A 23230-nucleotide genomic window follows, 5' to 3' on the forward strand; every position below is an offset into this window, starting at 1 on the left:
ATTTTCATGTATCAAAATACTAAGAAAAATATTTTGCTTTGGAATATAAAATTAAAACCTAATGTTGTCATTAGTAAAAAACTTAAAAAATTATAAGGATAAAAAATGTAATTTTTTAAGAAAAACGTCGTTTTATAAGCGACTTGAAACTATGTAAAAAATATTTTCAAAAAAATTTACACTTTTTGAAATAATGAGTGTTGTTTGATAAAAGAATCACCCTGTAGAATAGTACCTAATGAAAAAAAACTTCCTGAAAAGTAGGCCTGGCGTTGTTATTTTAGATTCTAAGCGGAGCAATAAATGTATTGATTTTACAATGATGTGTTTTTATTTAATTTACTATTTTTTTTATATATTTTTTTTTTTTGTCTGTCATCACGTTTGGGGCAGTAAAACTGTTTTGATTTTCAACTTCAGTATCTTGTTCGATGGGAAAGTAAATCTAGTTAGTGCATTGAGAAAATTTAAAATTCCAAGTAGTTTTCAAAAGCGTCAGGAAAAACAAACAAAAAATTAAAGAAAACTGGAATTTTTACGCAAAATCGGTTTTCGACCAAATCGAATTTGGTTTTTGGTGTAACTCTAATATGACCAGAGGTACATAAAATTTTCACTGGTTGTTTATATTAGAATTTTCTATACACGATAAAATTTTCAAAAAATATTGATTTTTTTTTGAACTGTTAACGGACATTTTCAGCCCAATTTGTTTAGGTTTTTTCGCCATAGAAGTCAATAAAATTGCATTCATTAGGTCAAAAAGCTTGACAATTTAATTCAAGACTTCTAATATATTGTTACAATGACAGTTGATAAATATTAAAAATTCAGACACAATTTTTTTTTTATAAACATTTAAAGTTCAAATCTTGACAAAATATGTAAAAAAAACACGAAAATATGCAATTTATTTTGAGTTAGAAATGCATAGTAATTTTTTTTTGTAAATCTTAGATTTGAAAATGTAATATAAGATTCCTTATAGGTTGTCTACCTTTACTTCAAAAATAATGTCTACAAGAAAGTAAAATTAAACATTTATGAGCGTTGGAAGTTCGAATATGTTTACAATATTCGATATTCACTTGATTTCTCATGTAGCGATATTCTTATTTTGTTGTAATTCAAAAACGAACCATAATGCGTGGATACTTGAAATTTACACAATGTGTTTATTTTATCAATTCCCTAACTTCATAAAATTTTTCAAATTATTTTGATTCGTTTTGAGGTGTTTAGAGACATTTTCAATTTCCATTTTTTTTAGTTTTTTTTTTCTATAAATGTCAATAACATTTATTTATTTATTTATTTGTTGAGTCAAAAAGCGTGAACATTTATATAATACAACATAAAATACAAGGCTCCTGATATATTTTTTAGATATAATAATATAGCAGTTAAAAAATATTACAAATACCAAGTCACAATTTTTTTATAAGCATTTAAAGATCGGATTTCGACAACATTTATGAAATTGAAAAATGATTTTGTAGTCAAATATGTATTTATACCTAAAAATTGAAAAATTAATATAACGTAAGTAGGTTATTGTGTAACCAAAAAATCCCAAAAATATAATAACGCAATTTTTTGTTTATAGTTAATTTAGGTTCAAATTTAGACAAATTTACATACATCGGGCAAATAACCAAGAATGAAGATTTTAGTTATTTTGTTGTAATTTTATAATATTAATTCAACATGCCAGCTACCGTATAAATAATAAGTAATAATATTAGGTTAATAATAATTATGACAAAAAATTGAAAAGTTTTAAAGATACCTCAGCAAACGCGAGATAGGTTTGGTTTTGTTAAAAAAAAGTTGAATTGCCCAAAACTAAAAAAATTAAAAGTTCGACCCCTCCTTTAAAGGGGTTTCTTTTCATAACTATGAACAGCTATAACTTTCATAACTAATGTAAGTACCTATACTATTATATAATGCCGTCCGGTCACTTCCCCATGGGACACATGGTCTTACCGATTGAGAACAGTTTACCTTTTTCACGACCCAATTGAGAACAGTTTACCTTTTTCACGACCCGATTGAGCACTGATGCAATCAAACAATAGGAATCCAAAATACAATACGATTAAGCACAGAAATACGTACTTACAATGTTGCCGTTTATAATAATTATAAAATAAATATGTCAATATTTTTTTTATTTATACTAAATACTTATGGTCTATATAATACTAATTGTTTTGAATAATTGTTCATGTTTTAAAAATCTTTCCCCCAAACTATTTCTTACTTGATCATAAATTAAATTAAATACTTGTATTCTGTACCTAACTATCTTTTTGAATTTCAATTGGATAATCACAAAGTATTACTTTGCGATTTTTAATTTTAAGAGAAACATTGTGATACAAACCACGTTGTTATATGGATGTATTCGCCCAATTTATTAATACAATTATCCGTAATATTAAGTACCTATGACATTGAAATGTCTAGAACTTTTTAACATAGACCATAGTCATATATAGATACTAATTGTTTGTCCGGCCATTTTATAAGCATAAAACATATTTTAACTTTTTCCTGAAAAATAGATTTTAGATACCTACCCAACATCAGCGGCCGGGTAAACAAGACCTTTGTAGTTTGTTAGTAAATGCCAATTACAATTATGAAACTAAACAAAAAAAAAAATAGTGACATTTCGGCTGTATCCAAATTATCACACGGCGAGTCCGTCCGAACCTAACGTCATTATCCTAGTTTCCTACATGACTCGTATTGTATAATATATTTTTTAAAGATTTCCTTTCGATTCATGCCAATTTTATTAACAATCGATGGGAAGCCACAAGTGAAAATAATCACCAAGCTTTACGATTAAATACCACTCATAACATACTTATAAATCACGACAACTGAAGAATATTCACCCCGGCTTTACTTAATAGTATCTAGGTATATGAATAAATATTTCAAAAGACGCGTATGTGTCTTGTTTGTAGATGGACAGAAAAATTGGCAACTTGCATTCGTTTGACTGTGCTCAATCTGGTTCCACCTGTACACACTAATAACACAAATAATGGTTGTAACAGTAATGGATGCGTAGTGCGTACATATCCATGTAGATATATCTAGATATCATATTACCCTAGGACCTATAGGGTATACTTATTTCAGTATTACCTATATTATAGGTAATGAAATAGTTGTACCTAAGTAGTCGAGTTAGTTTGTGTTTCCAACATTAATATAAAATATGTAAATATAAAGGTTGCTTATTTATTTTAGGCATCAAATGCTTGTTTTATATACCCAATATTATATAGATGCCCGCTTGGAACGAATAGTTACCCGTTGACATTCGGGTCATCATTATTTTTAAGGATGCGAGATATAATTGATTCGTCAAAATCTTCAACTTTTAAAATGTACAACATAAACTTAATGACGATTTAACTAAAATATCTGGGAACAATTATTTCTTTTAAAACTGACCATTTTCTACATATGATAATATTAAAAAATATTATTATAGTATATAGGTACAAATATATTATTATACTGTAAAACAACTTTGACGCAGCCTTATGTTGTTCGAGAAAAAGAGAACAAAAGAGATTTTACGAAAATATTAGTGTTTTTAAGTGACATATACCTACGTATTATCTGTAGAAAAAAAAACTTTAAGTAAAATAAGTGACCAATTTAAGGAAAGGCAAATATAGCCTGATAAATCGCCGAGTCGAGTGAATACAAAGAATTGTGTCCGGGACGCGGTCATAATATTATTTTTTTCACATGCAGTAGGAAGATTAGTATAGTGTAGTACGTAGTAATAAATACCACCGCACAATAATATAGTAAGTAATGATTTTAATTTTGTCACTCTTTAACTACACTTATTTATAAATTTTACTATAGTCATTTATTCGTTAATTTATAATAATATCTATATAATAGGTAGGAATAAGTACATTTAATTTTATATTTTAAACCGATTTTTTTTTTTTAATTTACACTAAAAATAGGCAACGTTTACATATATAATATATTAGGTATAGGTAAGTAAAATAAGATGACTTAACATTAAAACTTGTTCGGTTGTTTTTTTTCTAAGATCATTAAGTAGAAAAAGTAATAATGATAGGTGATATCATGAGGAATATATAAGGATCTTATTGGAAAAGAAGCTACATCCAAAATGGTTCCCATGCCCAAACATTAAACATCTGAATGATTAAAAACATCTTTTTTAATAATTAATGGTCCCTAATATTTTATGCAGCACACATCTGAATTCTTAGTTAATATCCAGATAGTTTTTCTGAACACATCAAAATTAATACTATGATTTTTCTAAAAAACTGCGAATTTAAAATAGGTAGTTGATAGATTCATATTGCGTTTTAGTAAAAGAAAAAGGTGAAATGCCACGTTATAATTCAGGTTAACCAATACTAATTTCCAAAAATTAAGGGTCTGAAAATAAATAATTAGAAAAAATTAAAATTAAAATGTATGAACATTTTTTACCATACAAAATAAATGTATAGACAGCCCATTATTATAGTCTAGATCGGTGTTGATCAACCATTTTACCGAGGGGCATAACAAAACTTTTCTTTTAAGTTATTAGTTTAGGTATTATACTTTACTATATTTTAGTGTAGGTAAATCTTTAGTACAGCACAATCATACATTTTATTAATTATGATGTATTGATTGTTATAAGTGAGAAAAAAAATTTGCATATTTTTATAACCATTCTAGATGTTTTTACTAGATTTTTAAATTTGTCTTTATATTTAGTTTCATAGTATTGTTTTATGCTGTCTTATTTTAAAACTGCAAAACGATTAAATACGATCATGTTATTTAGATTTAGATTTTAGACGATGTACAACGATAAGGCTGCGACACTTGGTCATGTCTCAATAACAATGTAATTGACAATAAGAAATGGGAAATATTAATTTATATTAAATTTTACTAACGTTATAATTTTAATAAATTTGAACTAAATTTTCTTTTGGTTTTTGAAATTTGATATTTTTTTGAAATTTTGATTTAATAATTTGGCGAGACGGTCTATAAAATATGATCGCGGGCCATAGTTGGTCACCACCGGTCGTCTAGTCTAGACACATTTGGAAGGAAAATTTAAAGTGCTTTTAAAATTTAGAAACGAATTCGGATAGGTATACCTTTCTATTTTAACAAACCAGGAACCGGCAATTCAGATAAACCCTTCGTATCAAACTAGGAACCAATTCGGACGTTTCAGAACAAATTAGGATTCTCCGAGAATAGAAACGTACACCACATGCAACGGACGTAAGACGTAAGTGCTGTGTGAGTTACAGTAAGTACACGTTGAAAATAATTTTTACGATTTTTCTTTTTGTTTGTTTGTTTTTCTTTTCTTTTTTTCAAACGCCGTATACATTTATTCGTTTACATGTATAATTTTAAATAATAATGATAAAAAAAAAAGAAAATCATCTGAAAAGTGAATATGTTTCGTTTTCACAGTTACATAATATTATAATAGATATCTCAGTTTACTTAATAATATAATAATAATAATGATAATAATGATAATAATAATAATAATCATAATAATAATAATAATAATAATAATAATAATATATGACGAGACAAACAGACGTTAAACGATTATAATTATCTAAAAAAAAACAAAACAAAAACACATACATAATATATACATACATAAATATATATATATATATTATCGTCGTGAAATTCTGTGGGGAGACACGGATCGAGTGGTAAAACTAAATCTCGTACATCATAATATATATATTTATTTATATTTACTACTTTTAGTTACTAATATTACCAATTACTAACAATTTGGCTAAGTATATATATATATATATATATATATATAAGTAGTTACTAATATTACTAATTACTAACAATTTGGCTAAGTATATATATATATATACATATATATATATACATACAAGTGATATGGTATGCCCACTGACGTCGGCATACCAGTCCCCCCCCAACACGAATTAACCTACGAGTTTGTGTGTAATTGTAAGTATATGTATGACGTATGTGTGTATGTGAGTACAGACCACTGCAACTCACACACGGTATTCAAGTTTGTCTGAAAAAAGGCGGCGCGTCAAGAGAAATAAAAAACAAAACAAAATGTAAAAATAAATAAAAACTTTTTCCTATTTCATACATATAATATAATATTATAATTATTATTTAAATATGAACATCTCACGTACAATATCTAAGTCTATATACACAACAGTCTTTAATAAAAAAAAAAAATTTATAATATCATATAATAAATCAAATTATATATATACTTAATCTTATAATTAATTTAATATATAATAAACGATCACCGTATAAAATGAACAAAATAATGTTTTAAGGATATTCCACCCTGTTCTATCACATATTATATTATTTCTTTCGTTTTTTTTTTTTTTGTTGGTTCAAATTTTTTACACACGCCCGCGATACAAAAACGAAAAAACTACCTCGGTGGTCATGTCATCGAAATTGGCTAATGTATGTCACTGCACAACAATAGTTCCGTACAAGTTGTGTTATGAGTGTGTGTGTGTGTGTGTGAGAGAGAGAGAGAGAGAGAGTAAGAGAGAAAGAGGGAGATAGAGATAGAGAGAGAGAGGTGCGTATACGGCAGCATCGTCATCTTAGACATAGGTACTCATAATGCATTATGACTTGGTACTCGACTTCTTATTTTATGTCTATTCATATTTTTAGACTATATAATTTATTATTTAAATATAATATATAGTCACACACACAAATAATATAATATACACCTATGGCAGTGGAAACGCGTAAAAAAATCGGATCCTTAGGGTAACACTATAAGACTACCTTGTATATATTTATATATAGTACATGGGTACTAGGTATATTTGTATATTATTTTAACGAAATATATAAGAAATAAAAAATATGCTTAACATTCCAGGAAGACACGATAATAATGAAATCGTGTTAAAATATGTATAGGTACGCAAAATCATTATAAACGTAGGCCATTTTTATCTTTTGCAAGTTATCGATTCTTTTAAGGGAATAATAATTTTAGTAATATTAATAAAAAAAAGTTATATACGATCAGTCGTGTTTTCGAAGGTCCCTGACAATAATAAAAGTTAAATTTTACGCGTATCAGGTTGTTAATCATGCATTCAAACACATTACAGATTATGTCCGTTGTTATGAATTTTACTGCACAGACGAACTCTCTCGTTATGTCATTATGTGTGTGTAGGTATACCGTTTACTCAAAACTTAATTTGAAATGGCAATGTTTCGAAAAGGAAAAAAATAAATAAATGCCACAGATAAACTTCACAGCAAAAGCACCAAAACTTTAATACACTATATTTTAATACAGAAAAAAAATGCTTTCTCTGCATTTATAATTTATGAATACTTATTGGATTTCTATTTAGGATGTATTTTTTGTCTGTAAATCATAATTGTTTTATGTATTGTGCATTGCATAATATACCGTGTGATAATTTATAAATTTAATTTAATTTTGTCCAATATCAAAGGAATATAACAAAATAATAAACATCAAATTTGATAATATAATTATTGATGTTTAAAATTTATTGAAAAAAAAAATAAATGAAATAATTTACATTAAGATCATTTATTAAACAATTAATACTGTACATGCAATGCTGGTACTAAGTCATGTTAAAATAGGGCGTTGGCTAGTTGTGAGTAAATATTAAAACACAATTTCAAAATTGATTCGTCTGTATTAGTATTACCATAGATTAAATAACACTAATGTTATTTAATCTATGGTAATACAAAATGTTTTGAGGTAGCTTTAACAGTTATCCGCGTATACATGAAGATAAAAATGGCAATTGGTAAGTTTATAAAAATATGTTATTAACTAATTATTCATTATTGCATCAGATAAAAATTATTTGTCAATTTATTTTGTTTTAATTTAATCTATTTAATCTGTTAAATTAAAGTAATAGTTGAATTCTATAAGGAATTTGTTAAAAAAAAAAAAAACAAAAAAACAAGACAAAAACAATATCCATGGAAACAGTAAAATTGAATTTCTGGCACTACTCGGTACAAATTTGAATTTAAAAATTACTTTTTCCCCTTTAGATTAATCACAGTTATTCAATTTTTACATGTATGTAATGAAAACATGTATAAATCATCTCTTTTACATTTTATACGATTTGATCATGTTATGTTTATTGCTACAGGACTTTGACCTATACATACCCCAATCATGTCATCTTGTTCTTGTTTCGTTCGATTGGAATGGGAAGTTGGTACCCGTGCAACAGGTTGTTGTACTGGTGGTGGTGGTGGGTGATTATGCAACGAATGCAATGAACGTGGAGGTTGTGATTGTATTGGTTGATACGGGTGATGTTGTGGATGTAGGAACGGCAAAGAGGTGGGTCGACAGTGAACCAAAGTACCAACAGCGGATGCTGGGTTCATTGGGTAAACTGTAGCATGGTGAGGCAGATGGTGTCTAGCCATTGGAGCCGTTTGGTAACCGTGGTACATAGATGCGATCGGCGGAGGGTCACAATCCATTGTAGTTCTACCTCGGCACTGGTCCGACCGCAATCTTATTGCTATAAGAAAATAAACCAATTAGATTCAGAATTTAATTATTACCATTAATATAACTACTAAACAAAATAATTTAAAGGCAATAAAAACTTCACAAAAATGCATTAACACCAAACAAGCGATGAAACTATGATAAATCAGTGAAAATACAATGAGAGTATTAAACTTAAACATTATAAATAATAAATAAACAAGCTAGGAGTAATTTTGTTTTTGATTTCAAAGTAAAGAACAAAATAAGAGTTTTAATTAAATTTTACTTAACACATTAATGGTATGATTATTGTCATATATGTTGAATTTTCAAACATATGAACTAATTATTTACATTTTAATTAAGTAAGTATTTGAAGAAAACAATTTAAAACCAAATTAAAACCAAATTAAGAAATATCATATTGTGTCATTTCATAACATTTTTAATGTAATTATTTACATGTACAAAATACTCAATAGTCAAAATAATAAACTAACATTTTTAAAAACAATGCACATTTTGTATGCATGTTGAACAAAAAACTCATTACTAAATCACAAAAATACCAAATTAAAGTAGACAAGTAAAGAAATAGTTAATGTAATAAAATTTTATATTCTTAATAGGTAACTTAAATCAATTTATTGCATTTTTCTTTAAGTTAACGTTAAGTAAATTACGAGGGGTAAACACCTTGGGGGTAATCAGTGTACATAAGCTGATGGTAATCATGGGTATTCATAGGTAATCATAGGTAATCTTTATAGTAAATCATGGGTAATCATAGGTATAATCATTGTAATCAATAATTTGGTGTACAAACTTTCTGTCAGGTATTTACCCCTTGGTAAATTATAACAACAGCAAAAATTTAATTAAATACACACCTTAAATATATGAAACCTCGACTAATATCATGTAGTTTTATATTAATTATGAAAATAAGTAATCCATTTTAAACAAAAATGCAACGTAAGGTTTCCTTTCAACCATTTTAAATACCTTAAATATATTATTCTTTAAACAAGGCCAAAGTTTAGTAAAAAACCATAAGTATGTCATGCAAAAAATGGCCGAAAATTTTTATAATTTATAATTTGTGTATGTTCATATTTTTAAATTAATTCCATTTAGTCACCTAAACACAAGGCAAAGGTACTATAAGAATTTAAAATTCTACAAAATAATTGTCAGAGCAAAGACATATTATTGATGTTTCATTTTTATCAACATATTTTAGCAATGACGTATGGTTTATAAGATACAACCCTATAAAATAAAGAAACATTGGTGATAAAAATGTATATACACGTTAATGCTCCCCATGCCAACATTTTAAAAACGTGCATAAACAACATTGCTCGTGAAAAGGTTAATACGACAATTTGATACAGTAATATATACTTAAATTAAATTTTTCACTAAGTATTTTTAAAGTAAAATAAATACTGTTATTTCAAATAAATAACTAAAACAAGTCTAAAAAATTACATACTCAGTTCATAATATAACTCTAATATACCTATGTATTTTTAGTACATAATATAAAATGTTTTTTTCTCTAAAATAACTATAAGCTTTAATACCATTACACACTTTGTACATTATGAAAATAGTATACACATTTTAACTACAAATAACGTGTTACTATCTACCACGAGAAATTAAAAATGGTAAAGCCTACTACTAAAAATAAATATGTACTTAGATGATAACGTGTTGAAAAGCAAGATGATTTTACTATAAAATTACAATTCATATATAATTAATTATCCAAATTTAATGGTATGTGTGTGAGTGTATTTACATTTATAATATATAGTTTAGTATTTAATGTTATCACTCAAAATTACATAATATTATTTACACAAACAACACACGCCACATTATTAAGATTTGACTTACACTTTTTTTTTTTTGAAATCTAATACGTTGGCCCAAAGTTTAGCAATAGTCATCGAGCGTAAAAATGTGTAGGGAAAGTGTTTCCTTCAAGGTAAGCAAAAAAAAAAAATAATAATGACAATAAAAATAATAATACATAAATAAATATTTATAATATATTAGACTTGAAAAAACATAATCAGTTATGATGTCTATAACTTTTTTTTGTTTTCACTTTTTAGACTTATTAAAAAATAAAAAACATTACATAAACATAATATCCTTAACATAAATTAAATATTAATTAATGGTATTCTTACCAGATGATTGCACATTTGTGTCCCCTGGATTATTACTAGGTAAACTATTAAATGGTGGACTAGCACCTAAGCTGTGTAGTCCAGCTTGAGCGATACCACTAGCTGTATTAGTACCCTCTTCAGAAGTCCGCTTGAAGAAGTTATGTTGCAAAGCATAATATGGTGTAATTCGAGTTTTTGGATCATAATCTAGCATTCGTACTATAAGATCCTAGACAATTGAATAATTTAAATTTTAAGATAAGTTAAAAAACAATTTTATCATCAAATTAAGTATTAGAATTACTTACTTTAAATTTAAGGTAGTCAGATACTGAATGCCCGGGCTCACCTAACCGCCTAGCATATGGACCGCCTGTTTCGACACCTAATATATCATGTAACCGTCGACCACCTGGATTCCTGTACTTTTTAGCATCTTTAGGTTTTTTTAAGGTGTACGAATCGACACCAGGCAATTTATCAAAATATTTGTGAGCTTTTTGAGCCTGGTCAAGTATATGTTTGGGTGGCATGCCAAGAACTTCAATGATTTTATTCATCTGATCAACCTGATAAATAAAATTCAATAAAATAACACTTTATCATCAAAACAATTTGGATTTGCAATAAAACATACTTCATTTGTTCCACTAAACAACGGTTCTCCAGTATGCATTTCTACTAAAATACATCCTAAACTCCACATGTCTATAGCCAAATCATAAGGTATACCAAGTAAAACTTCAGGTGAACGGTAAAAACGAGATTGAATATATTGATATATCTGTAACAAACAAATTGAACATTAAAATGATGAAGTAAAAAAGCAATTTTTGTAACTAACTCTTTGGCCGAGTTGGCAAGATGAGCCAAAGTCAACTATTTTAATAGCTGATCTTTTAGGATTGCACAACAATATGTTTTCTGGTTTCAGATCACAATGTATGATGGACAGGTCCGGTGTGGACAGGAACAACAGAGCCGTGCACAGTTGAGCAGCAAATTTACGTGTAAGATTTAAAGAAACACCTTTAAAATTAGTGTTCCTAATCAAATCATACAAGTTATAAGATAACAACTCAAACACCAGGCACAAATGATTACGCCACATAAAATGACGCTTGAGTTTAACTGTAAATAAGAATTATTATCTATTTATTTACCGACCCACAAATTATAATATTTTCACATACCAATATAGTATTTGTTGTCAACATCAGCTCTATTCATCATTTCTAATAGTCTTACTTCAATTTGAGCTTGATTTAGGAATGGTTTTTTGTTCTTTATTATTTTAATTGCTACATAACAATCTTCTTCCTCGTCACGAGCCTTAACAACCTAATAAACAAAATAAAATAAATCGTTTTTTTTTCTTTTGCTGCCAATAAATACTTAATCAAATAATGCTTCTCACTTGTCCAAATGACCCTTTGCCTAGCAAGGATATGATTTCATAGCGATCCAAAAACTTTTCACCGCTTCTAATTATATAATCATGGTTATCATCGTCGTGACCATCATTATACACTCTTCTTTCTTTTTTATTGGCCACAGGTCCTTCAACGGGAGCCCCATTATTTTGAGGTTGACTACTCAACCCAACTGCTCCACCACCAGCTCTTTTTTTTTTCTTAGCATAGTAGACCTAAATAATTATAAAACAAAATAATAAATAGAATTAACACAATTTATAAATAAAAAGTAAAAAACATACAAAATCAAATATTTTTTTAAACATGTATGTTTTATTGTATTCCACTAAAATATAAATTAAAAACACATTAAGCATTAGTTATTAAAATGATTTTGATAATGGAACCTAGTACAAAGCAATTATTATTTATAGTAAGTGTTATCTTAATATTTAAAACCTGGTTACTATGATTAAATAACTGACCTTTAACATTTTAAAATTTAACACATTATATAAGCCATATAAAATATATACGCACTTGATAAATAGTATTAGAATGGAAAAAATATTGTTCTAATTGAAAAAGAATAATATACATTGTCTGAGAAATAATTTCTATTTTAGTATAGTTCAATAAAATGAAAAATTGGTAATAAGAAATAAATATAAACATTACTATTTCAGTAAACATTGACCAGATCATTTTGTAATTTATAGATAGCATGTTGCAAATCTACAAACAATAATAATAGATGAAATGATTATTCGTATAATACCTCATTAATAAACTTATATGTCTTGATTAGGTCCACCGAAAGCTTTCTCAATGGAGCGGTTGACGGATCTCGGAAATGGGGTGGTATTCTTGCTTGCATTGCATGGATATCAGCATGCACCGGAGCAACACCACCAACCATTGGTAATTGGTCTTCAGCGACAAGTCTTCCATACAAGGGACCACCGCCAAAACCAAAGTTACTGTCTTGGGATCCTTGCCCATGATCTTGATAAAATAATAATAAAATATTAGAATGTTGCAGACATAAAGGTAGTACTCAAGAAATTCTAAAATCTAAAAACAACACTATATTCTTATAAATATTTTCTAAAAAATGTCAATGTTAAGTGTAAAGGTACGCATTTTAATTAAGACACCCATTATACCCACAGATTAATAGTTACCCTTGAGTAATACTTTTATGTTATTATATAATACTAGGTACAATTTACTAACAATTATTTGATTTTTTTCTACAACTAGTTTCCTTAATGCTGATCATTAAACAGTTCTTTAAATGATAGAAGGAAATATAATGCACGGAGCAAGGCCACAACACTAAGATTAACTTGGCTGTTAAATGATTGATTTATTTTTAATTGTTTGTTACATGCAGTAAGTATCAGTCGTACAATAAAATATTAAAACAAACTATGATATGATTGCACTCGCGCTCAAAATAATTTCAAATCCTATTTGTTTGAATGATCTTTGCTTCAAGTTCAAAGTTAGCAGTCACATTTCAAATCGTTAAAAATTAAACAAGTTTTCTAAATTATAATTGTATATACATAGGTAGTACAAACTTCTCCAAGTAGAATTTGGAATTTAAAACGTGTAGACTGATTAACAAACCTCTATAAATAGTTTCGACAGTACAGCAAATCTATTTTTAGTATATGTCATCTAATCCCCAACCATATGCCTGCCAGTGAATTGATTAAAACATGCAAGTAAAAGAAACCATTTCAAATAATTAACTGACGTTGATCAATAATCTAAATTTTGATCTGTTTAATATTCAAATTATATATTTTAACCAAAGAAAATAGATAGAACAATAATTATCTTCAATATTGTGTGTACCTAGTATCAAAAATATTTTATTACTTATAGAATATAGATAGGTACTAAAGGGTTATTTAAATTCATTTGTAACACAGATCACATACAAATGTAAATACTTAAATAGTTTATAGCGAATCATGTACAATGTGTGGATGTACACAGTTGTTTCAGAATCATACAACATTTTTAAATAATAAAAGAGATAAAGTCAACCTTAGTTACTAAATGTCCAAATACCCTGCAACACTGAATAGAACAAATAGAATCAAACCAAGCCAATTCCAATTTAGAAAACACCTAAAGATATAAATTACCAATGCAACAACTAAATCACCCAATAAGTAACTACTTTTATTATAATATTTATGTAACTATTTTCATTCATTATTTATTAATTTTAATTTTATTGATAGTTATACATAGGTTTTTATGAATCAAGAACATATATAATTCACTGCGTAAAATAAAATAAATTAAACTGGTCTGGACTAAACTATTTGTCCTACACATTTATGAAGACAGTAAAACAACCGTAATAAGATCGGTAATAAATAACAACCAGTTCACATGGTTGATTCAGATTTTATGATGCCTAATAAAGCAACATTTTCTATTTTCATTTATATAATAAAATTACATATAAAAAGTATGAAAGTAATAAACTATTACTTATAGTATCAATGAGTGTTCAAACAATCAATGACATCAAAAAACTTAATATAAATTGTAAATTCAATTCTAATGGAAAATCAGCTATTAAGAACCCCTCAAAAGGGATATTCTGTTGGCTAACACAATTATAGTAACTATTAAAATTGTTATTGCAAAATATATTATCTAATGCATTATTTTGCTCTTTTCGGATCATTCAGTAGCAATATTTCAACATTCATTAATTAATGATTTACCCTATAAACTTTACTTATTTGAGCACCAACATAGTTTTCTGGGAGTATTTCCAATCGTTCTACGCAATTATATAGATACAAGGGCAATTATTGAATTCCATTTAGTTCCTCATATACGGGCACCACATTAATATTTTTTTTTTATGACAGTGAATGTTGATAAACTGGTCTAGTTTTTTTTTATATAAGTATTGATCAACTCAATTTTAGGTGAACAAGTATTTTAAGTATTTTTTCATCATACTAAGGTACCTTTGCTATTCCTTAAAGGATAACGATTATAAACATAAAACGGAGAAAACATTGGGTAAGTATGACATGCTAAAGAAATAACAGAAAATAAATGATAACATTATACAATTGCTCGTACAATTGTTAACGCCAATGTTTAATATTATGTAATCTATAGTGTTATTAGTAGTTGGATAATTGCCTACTAATTTCTCACATATAGATCTTAAAATGGGTATATGCGAATGTATGACTATACACAAATTTAATTATGAAAGATAAGCAGCATTTGTTTCATACAATAGAAATCCAATTTGATTATCAAAACAGTTATCTAAACATATGGTGTTGCGTAGAGAATTCATTGTATTAAAATGTAGCCAATCACTCAAGGACGCTTTCAACATCTGGTAAAAAAAACTGTTTCAAAACACTAATTTTTAGCTAAAGACACAGTGACACGACAAAGGCTGTCAGGGAAATATCTAAATAGTACCTAACTGTAATTAGTGTAAAATCAATGTCTGTTAGTTTTAAAAAAGAAATCGCAATAATGATCAGCGAATGATGTTGCTCAATTTCAATTGCGTTACACTCACTTTTATTTTTCTGCTTTTCGACCATCATGAATGGCTCATGCTTATGCCAACTGTCGGCTTGTTTGGCTCCATTGCTGCCGTCCATATCTCGATTGGTAACCGGCAACACTTTGCCGGTTTTTCAAGAACACCATCCATGCAAACGCATCGTGTCACAATGGTAGTTTATCCAAAATACGGTCAGGGAGGGGGACTGGGGTGTGCAGTCGACGTTTGGCTAGACTCTGGACAAACAAAAAACTTGATAAATAAATGAGAACACTTAACTGGCGGACGAGACAGTGGTCAACGTGCAGTGTCCGGCTTACGCGATGACGAGACTTTCCGTGACCCAATAATAATCCGATACGCGCGCGAATGTCCGAAGAACACCCGTGTCGAGACGTACGGGAGGGGTCAAAGCTCGTCAACAACAACAATACGGCGTGCCAGTCGCCAGTGTGCACTTACATAACAGAAGTGACGGTCACCGAGTGTGCTGATCGGGGACTCGCAAACGTCCGTGGTCGTGGCCGCTGTGGCCGGCGGACACCACTAAGCACGGCTGCTGACCGACGTGAAGCGCGCCGTTACGACGACGGTGGGCATATGCCCTTTTTAGGCGGTATCGCACGTCGCCCGGCGGTAGCGCGACATCACGTAACGACGACGGCGTGTCCTACACTCGTACTGCGCGCACACGTACGACACGATATCGTCAGTCAGTCCACTCCGTCGAGACTGTTATCGTCTTTGTATCGGTAACGACAAGACACGCACAAGAAGCCTGGTGCAATGCCGACGACCGCGGACCGATCACCACCACACGGACGAACGGCGGCGGCGGTCACCGTCGACACGGACAACCGTAACCGTAGTAGCACTGCACCAGTAGTTACGGAAATGCGACACGCGACGAGTCAGCATAATATTTCAAAACAATATAATATTATACATTTATTGATTTATACAACCCAATATCGTCGTTTATCGTGTATTTTATGTAATACACGTTGATTAACAGTGATGACGACGTCGACGAAGATGATGAAAAACCGTGAAAATAGAAGAGAAGATAATAACGTTTATACGATATTTTATGTATTTAAACCAAATCGAATGACCGCGGGTCGCGACACGGCGGGTGCGGAGCGCGATACGTTTTCTTTCAGTTTTCGATAGTTTTATATAATAATAGTAATAATAATAATAAATAAATAATAACAAATAATATACGACGCGTTATGTTATCGCTCGCTGCTGAGACGTGCTAACACAGTAACACACACGAAACGCACGCACGCACAGTACATCATAGTCATCGCCCGTCGGGTGGTCGGCGGTGGAGTGTGGTCGTCTGGACTAACGTCTGTGACGAACGGGCGGCGGTTGCGCCGAACGCTCGTAGTTTTGTACTTTCGTACCACTGTACCAGACTACAAGTTTACCACACGTCCACACTACCACCTCTGGCGCGCCGCAAACCCAACTCATTCTCCGGTCGCATTTCGAAGTTGCTACTTGCTTTAGAGTTTTAGACGCCGGGCACCACCGTTGCGAGTTTGTGACTTGTGGTGCCTAGCCAAGCAAGCACAGAACGTGTTATAAATTGTGTATCTTTCCTATATTTTTTATCTACGTCACGAATTCGCAACTTGAATTGTGATTGTCGTCTCGAAACATCGGTGACCGATGCGCCTACGAGATACGATCGCACTAGTGACTCGTTTTCTATGGTCTTTTAACGGTTCGATTCCGTTCTGTTTCGAAGAATCATTTCGAAAACGGTTTTCACAAGAGACGCGTGCCATTCACAGATTTCTATATAGTACAGAATGTAGTATAGAAGTCTGTGGTGCCATTCCGTATTTCATAGATGCGTCCCGTCTTTCGTCCCACTATGGCACGGTGCCACAGTCGCGACACTGGATAAAACGCCTGTCGCCGTTGGTCGGCCATACCGTCGGATCGCTCGGCTGGACCAATGGAATACGCCGTTCAATACTTCGATGAGCAGTCGAGAGTGATGCGATGGGCTCTCAGACCCGGTGCCGCCATCTAACGGTCTTGCGTTTTTCGGGCGTCTGTCAGTGTTCGCCGCTCGTCGGCGGTGTGTCCCGTGACAAAATAAATCTGTTTTCTCATGGTGTGTCGTTACCATAGCTTATGATATTGTATTAGACGACAAAACAAAATATAATATAGATCATTGCCCACGCATATTTTTCCAAATTTTTTTTCGGAAACCCATGTAATACAACCAGTTGAGACTTCGGAACGGTATTGCAAAAATTAATTGCCGGAAATCATTAGTTTTAAAGTTATAGCCTCACAAAGTTCATGATTTTCGGTGTTTTACGCATTCGTATTTTACCGCGCGTTCGGCGAACTATTTTTATGTTTCACTGAACAAGCTTTTTTTAATTTTTTTTTTTTCGTTTAACGTACCTATTTGTAGTTGAGCATGCTGAAAACGATGCAGGGGAAGTCTGAATTTGGCGGTCAGACTTATTTTAAAGTTATAGTTAATTTAAATTTTTGATATTTTCATATACAAATATAACCGACGTCGTCACTCACTCATCGGACAATTAAAATCGAAAACATTCCTCAACTTCAGGGGTGGATCCAGCCGTATTTCTAAACAATTTTATAACGTTAAAAACAAAATTACAAAAAAAATCATCGAAATTTTCTGCCAATTATGACTTCCCTCCCCTAAACCATGTATCTGGAGCCGCCCCAGCTTGACTTGTTATATAAAACCACCTTGGGTGGGTCTCTGAATTATTTTTGCACCATAATTTTTAAAACGTTGATTTACGCAGGTTTCAAAAAAAAAATTGAAAACTTGTCATAAGGCGTTGTGCGTGTACGTAAAACATAGAAAATCTTGAACTTCGTAATGCTATTCCATATAAAGATTAATGATTTCTGACAATTCATTTTTGCACCATCGTTCTTAACTGGTTGTAATTGTAATACATATAGGTTTCCGAGATAAATAAAAATTAAAAATTCACGTGGTTGCTAAACTTGATTTATATCGCTAAATTTAACATATATTTTGTTTGAAAAAAATGTCATACCAACACGAGAGGTGGGTCATCCAAAATTCGTGAGCATGCCATTGAAAGTATACCTACTACCTATCCAACATATACTTAGGTAAAGTCGTGTCGGATTGCCTATATATATATAGGTTGGCAGGAGCAGGCCAACTTGAAAGTTAGGTAGTCGATTTTCACTTGAGGTGACTTACCTGCAAGACACTCCAACACGGTTTTCAATTTAGCACTTACGGAAAAGCACTGGACCTGCGACTGCACACGCCACACAGGCGGATTGCTCATATTAGTTTCGTCTTAGACTCTTTAACCTGTGATGGTGTAATGAGTGATGACTGACTTACTAGACACTCAAACACAGATTTCTAGTTTATGTCAATTTACATACAAAAATGCAGTGGACATACGACGGGGGACCGTATCATTCAATTGCCGAATTTCATGGGCAGTGTGAGATTTCCAGACACTCAAACTCGACTTCCAAACATTCCCGCCTTCGAAACGAGACCGCCAATGAGCCAAGTCTTATCACAAGACACAAATCCACCTCCAAAATCACCATTAAGTTCTCTAACTTTTTGACAATTTTACCGACCTACAGGTGATACTTTTATAATTCTAACAACCCTGCCTCCACCTTTGGTACCCACAACCCACTCAGCGAATCTCAAGGGCCCCCGACTCCCGAGTTTCTGTCGTTTCCGATTTTTTTATGCGCTACAACCACATAATAGATTACGTAACCAGGTCTATGGTAACAACATTGAACCTGTGATAAGATTATCATGGTAGATAACGACATTTGATGATAGTAAATTCACACGACTTCGAATCGCGCCTCGCGGTTGTTCTTAAAAAGTAAAAACATTTAATTAATGCTTGTGAATTTAACAATAATTACGAATACTTTGAAGTTCGATTTCATACCAATAACAATATGTCTCGTCCGGAACATTTAGCTCCCCCAGAAATCGTAAGTTCTGTTTATCCAATAAATATGAACTATCTTTTTTATATATTATATGCCAGAGCTCATACCATGTCAAAACATTTGCGTTATTTACAATTTAATATTTTTAATTATGTATAATAATATATCCCTGTTATATGCAACCTCGTATGGTGTGACAATTTTGTAATTAAATAATATATTTATAAATGTTTGTTTTTTGTTGTTTAACAGTTTTATAATGATGATGAAGCAAGGAAGTATACCCAAAAGTAAGCAGTCGTTACATCTCTATAATTTTTTTTTTGCAATTCAAACATTCCTGTAAATATAACTATTTTTAGTTCTCGGATGATAAACATTCAATTAGAAATGGCTGAAAGGTGTATGGAATTGTTGATGTTGCCAGAAGATGAAACCTGTTTGCTATTAGATTTAGGATGTGGTTCTGGTCTAAGTGGCAGTATTGCTGAAGATTCGGGTCATATTTGGTTTGGCATGGACATTTCAGGCTCCATGTTAAGTAAGTTAAATTATTTGGTTATGTTATTTTACAAATTATAATTATTAATTATTAATTATTAAAGAGACAATTTACATTCATATAAGTGTCATAAATATTTGACATGAAATTTATACACTGGGTTATTTATTTTTATTTTATATATTCTATCATTCTTTGCAAAATTATTTAAAACAAATCTTAAGTTATATATTCGAGGGTATATTTCATAACAAATTTACATTTTATACTACCAACATTGTCAGTTTTTGGAATGAACGTGGTTCATGAAAGCTCATTCACATTCATATCTAGTGTACGATACGTGAATGTCACTAGTTTTTTTCAAATAGAACGTCAACAACGTTTATATATGAATTGAATCTGAACAATTTTTAAGAAGCTCAAATTTATTAATTATTAAATAAATATTGATTGATAATACTATTATGGTATATAATATATTAAGAATTATAAAAATAAAATTCATGAAATTCCAGTGGATAAGCTTGGACATAAAACAACAATAATATTATGATTTCCACGATTCTGTATTCGTATTTAAACAATACATAAAAATAAAATAAATTAAATGAACGCATTCATATTTTCAAATAACGTGAACGAGTTCCTTTTTTAAACACTGAACATTGGACATCTAACAATATTAGATTCAATTACACATTTATCAAACTTAAAAGTAATAATTGTATGTGTGATGTATAGTCAAGTTTGTTTATTCTTATTTTTTAATAATGAGCTAAACATTTGTAACCCTAAATAAAGTGCTTAAATTTGTATATTAGTCTTATATTAATAAAAAAAAAAAAAAACGATACTATACAATGGTGTATATTGTTACATTTTAAAATTCAAAATGTATATTTTAATTTTAATATTTTCCCTATAACCTCCTGTGTTAGTCATGTTGGATATAAAATGTAAATATTTTACCCTATTGAAATACAGAGATAAAATGTATTGTGAGTATCCTTACTAACTACCATTTACAATACATATTATAATTTTTTTTTTTTTTTCAGAAGTAGCAAAAGAAAGAGAAGTTGAAGGTGACTTATTGTTGGCAGACATTGGGGATGGTGTTCCATTTCAACCTGGTACATTTGACGGTGCATACAGTGTAAGCACATTACAATGGTTATGTAATGCAGATAAATCATCACATAAACCTGCAAAAAGGTTGTATACCTTGTTTTCAACATTATTAGCTTGCTTGGTAAGTTTTACATTCAAAATATAATTTTTAAACAAATAAATAGAATATATACATATATTTAACTATTGATCGGTTTGATTTTAGAACCGTAATGCGAGAGCAGTATTTCAATTTTATCCAGAAAATGTACATCAAACAGATTTGGTTGTTTCACAAGCGAGAAAAGCTGGATTTTTCGGAGGATTGTTGGTTGATTTTCCTGATAGTTCTAAAGCTAAAAAATACTTTCTCGTTTTGATGACTGGTGGTGCTATGCCCATGCCTCCTGCACTTGGTACAGAAAATTCACAAATTAATTATACATCAAAAAGGTAATAATGATACAAATATCTAAAAGTGATGTAATATTTAATTGATTTATTAATAATTTACAGAGAAAAAATGACGAAAGGGCGTGCTTCAAAATTAGTAAAAAAAAGTAGAGAATGGATTTTAGAAAAAAAAGAAAGGAGAAGACGTCAAGGAAGAACTACTAGAGAAGATACCAAGTACACAGGTCGATCAAGGAGTGGACGGTTTTGATTTTATTTGTAAACTAATTTATATTTTGTCAATTTCAATAAACTGTTATTTATTTAAGGATAAACTTTTATGAGTTCACAGTCTTTTTCTTATTGGGTCTTCTTTAATTACCATTTACCACTTACATCATCGTATATTGTTTCTGCCATCTATATCAACTTCAATATAAATTTAATATCAATCTCTTTGTGCATTTCTTTATTATATTGGGTCATGAGTAGCTGAAGCAGAATTTGAAACTTATTATTGTGTAATTTTCTCCATTCTTTGTTATAAGGTCAGTGCATAAATGAAAATCAAAGAAATTTATTTTCTAATTTAGTCCTCATTTATTGTTATCATGTATAATTTATAATAATATTAGGTAATATTTATCTATGCTGAATCTCCTCATCCCTTTGACTAACCACCACAGACTTCTGCCTTATCCATTAAAATCTCAGGGAGGGTTAACGTTTTTAAGATTGTTGTGAGTGGGGCTTTGATCCCATACATCTAAAAAACTCACTGTTTTAGGGGGTTTTAAAACCTCCACATTTTTGCTAATGCTAATTGCCGTGTATTCAATTTTTCTCTCCTGATTGGACCTGTATCTTGTTACTTACTACAAGAGATTTACCTCAAGGAGACAAAGACCACTTTTTCAACCCAATATTGCTCTCGATTGCCCTCAAGTGTTAATTTCAATCTGTTTTATACAGAATCTGATAAGATTCACCAATCCATGCTTTGATATTTTTATTGGCTAAGCCCCCCAAACATTTCCTACATTTTGTTTTAAACTTATTCAATATTATCAAAGTAAGGCCCTATTAGCCCCCCCCCCCCAAATCTCAAATGCTATTTGTGCCTATGCTGTACCCCAATTTAAAATGGATAAGACATGATATTGTCTTAAATCCTGATCTTTGCAACATTCCGTAGACTGTAGGCTGTACCCTGTTAACCCGGTGGGAGGGGGGGGGCAGGCCCCCAAGGTAAATTTCTAGACAATTTCATCCTGTTTAAAAGAAAATTACAAAAAAAAAATCATTTTTTAAAAATTAACGACTTGCCCCCCCCCCCTTAACCATGTCACTGGAGCCGACCCAACGTTAACCTGTGGCTGTGCTCTTGGCACTATAGTAGGCTAGTGTTAATAGTGGAGCATGCAGCGGGTAGCG

General features: G+C 30.5%; 2 protein-coding genes across 6 annotated transcripts; one reads left to right on the forward strand and one right to left on the reverse strand.

Moving 5' to 3' along the window:
- Nucleotides 1–6423: 6423 nt before the first annotated feature.
- Nucleotides 6424–17214, reverse strand: LOC100161326 (serine/threonine-protein kinase minibrain). 4 transcript variants are annotated; one of them, XM_016804237.2, is made up of 11 exons: nucleotides 16261–17214; nucleotides 15811–16034; nucleotides 13003–13229; nucleotides 12227–12457; nucleotides 12003–12150; nucleotides 11654–11940; nucleotides 11447–11593; nucleotides 11118–11378; nucleotides 10828–11038; nucleotides 10529–10612; nucleotides 8606–8648 (listed from the first exon to the last, which is right to left on the reverse strand). In XM_016804237.2, the coding sequence occupies exons 2-10, from the start codon at nucleotides 15893–15895 to the stop codon at nucleotides 10578–10580; spliced, it is 1632 nt and encodes a 543-aa protein (XP_016659726.1). In that variant the 5' UTR covers nucleotides 15896–16034; nucleotides 16261–17214; the 3' UTR covers nucleotides 8606–8648; nucleotides 10529–10577. The 4 variants fall into 4 exon arrangements, with proteins under 4 accessions (XP_008182919.1, XP_008182920.1, XP_029346965.1 ...); XM_008184697.3 differs by lacking the exon at nucleotides 10529–10612 and having other exon boundaries at nucleotides 6424–8648; XM_008184698.3 differs by lacking the exons at nucleotides 10529–10612; nucleotides 16261–17214 and adding an exon at nucleotides 16119–16260 and having other exon boundaries at nucleotides 6424–8648.
- Nucleotides 17215–18787: 1573 nt separating this feature from the next.
- LOC100159947 (CG10903-like) lies at nucleotides 18788–22132 on the forward strand. 2 transcript variants are annotated; one of them, XM_016804231.2, is made up of 6 exons: nucleotides 18788–19458; nucleotides 20041–20078; nucleotides 20151–20329; nucleotides 21352–21545; nucleotides 21630–21856; nucleotides 21920–22132. In XM_016804231.2, the coding sequence occupies exons 3-6, from the start codon at nucleotides 20158–20160 to the stop codon at nucleotides 22065–22067; spliced, it is 741 nt and encodes a 246-aa protein (XP_016659720.1). In that variant the 5' UTR covers nucleotides 18788–19458; nucleotides 20041–20078; nucleotides 20151–20157; the 3' UTR covers nucleotides 22068–22132. The 2 variants fall into 2 exon arrangements, with proteins under 2 accessions (XP_016659720.1, NP_001156076.1); NM_001162604.2 differs by lacking the exon at nucleotides 18788–19458 and adding an exon at nucleotides 19681–19830 and having other exon boundaries at nucleotides 21920–22131.
- The last annotated feature ends 1098 nt before the right edge of the window (nucleotides 22133–23230 follow it).

The sequence above is a fragment of the Acyrthosiphon pisum genome, chromosome A3 (genome assembly GCF_005508785.2).
Source record: "Acyrthosiphon pisum isolate AL4f chromosome A3, pea_aphid_22Mar2018_4r6ur, whole genome shotgun sequence".
NCBI lineage: Eukaryota > Metazoa > Arthropoda > Insecta > Hemiptera > Aphididae > Acyrthosiphon > Acyrthosiphon pisum.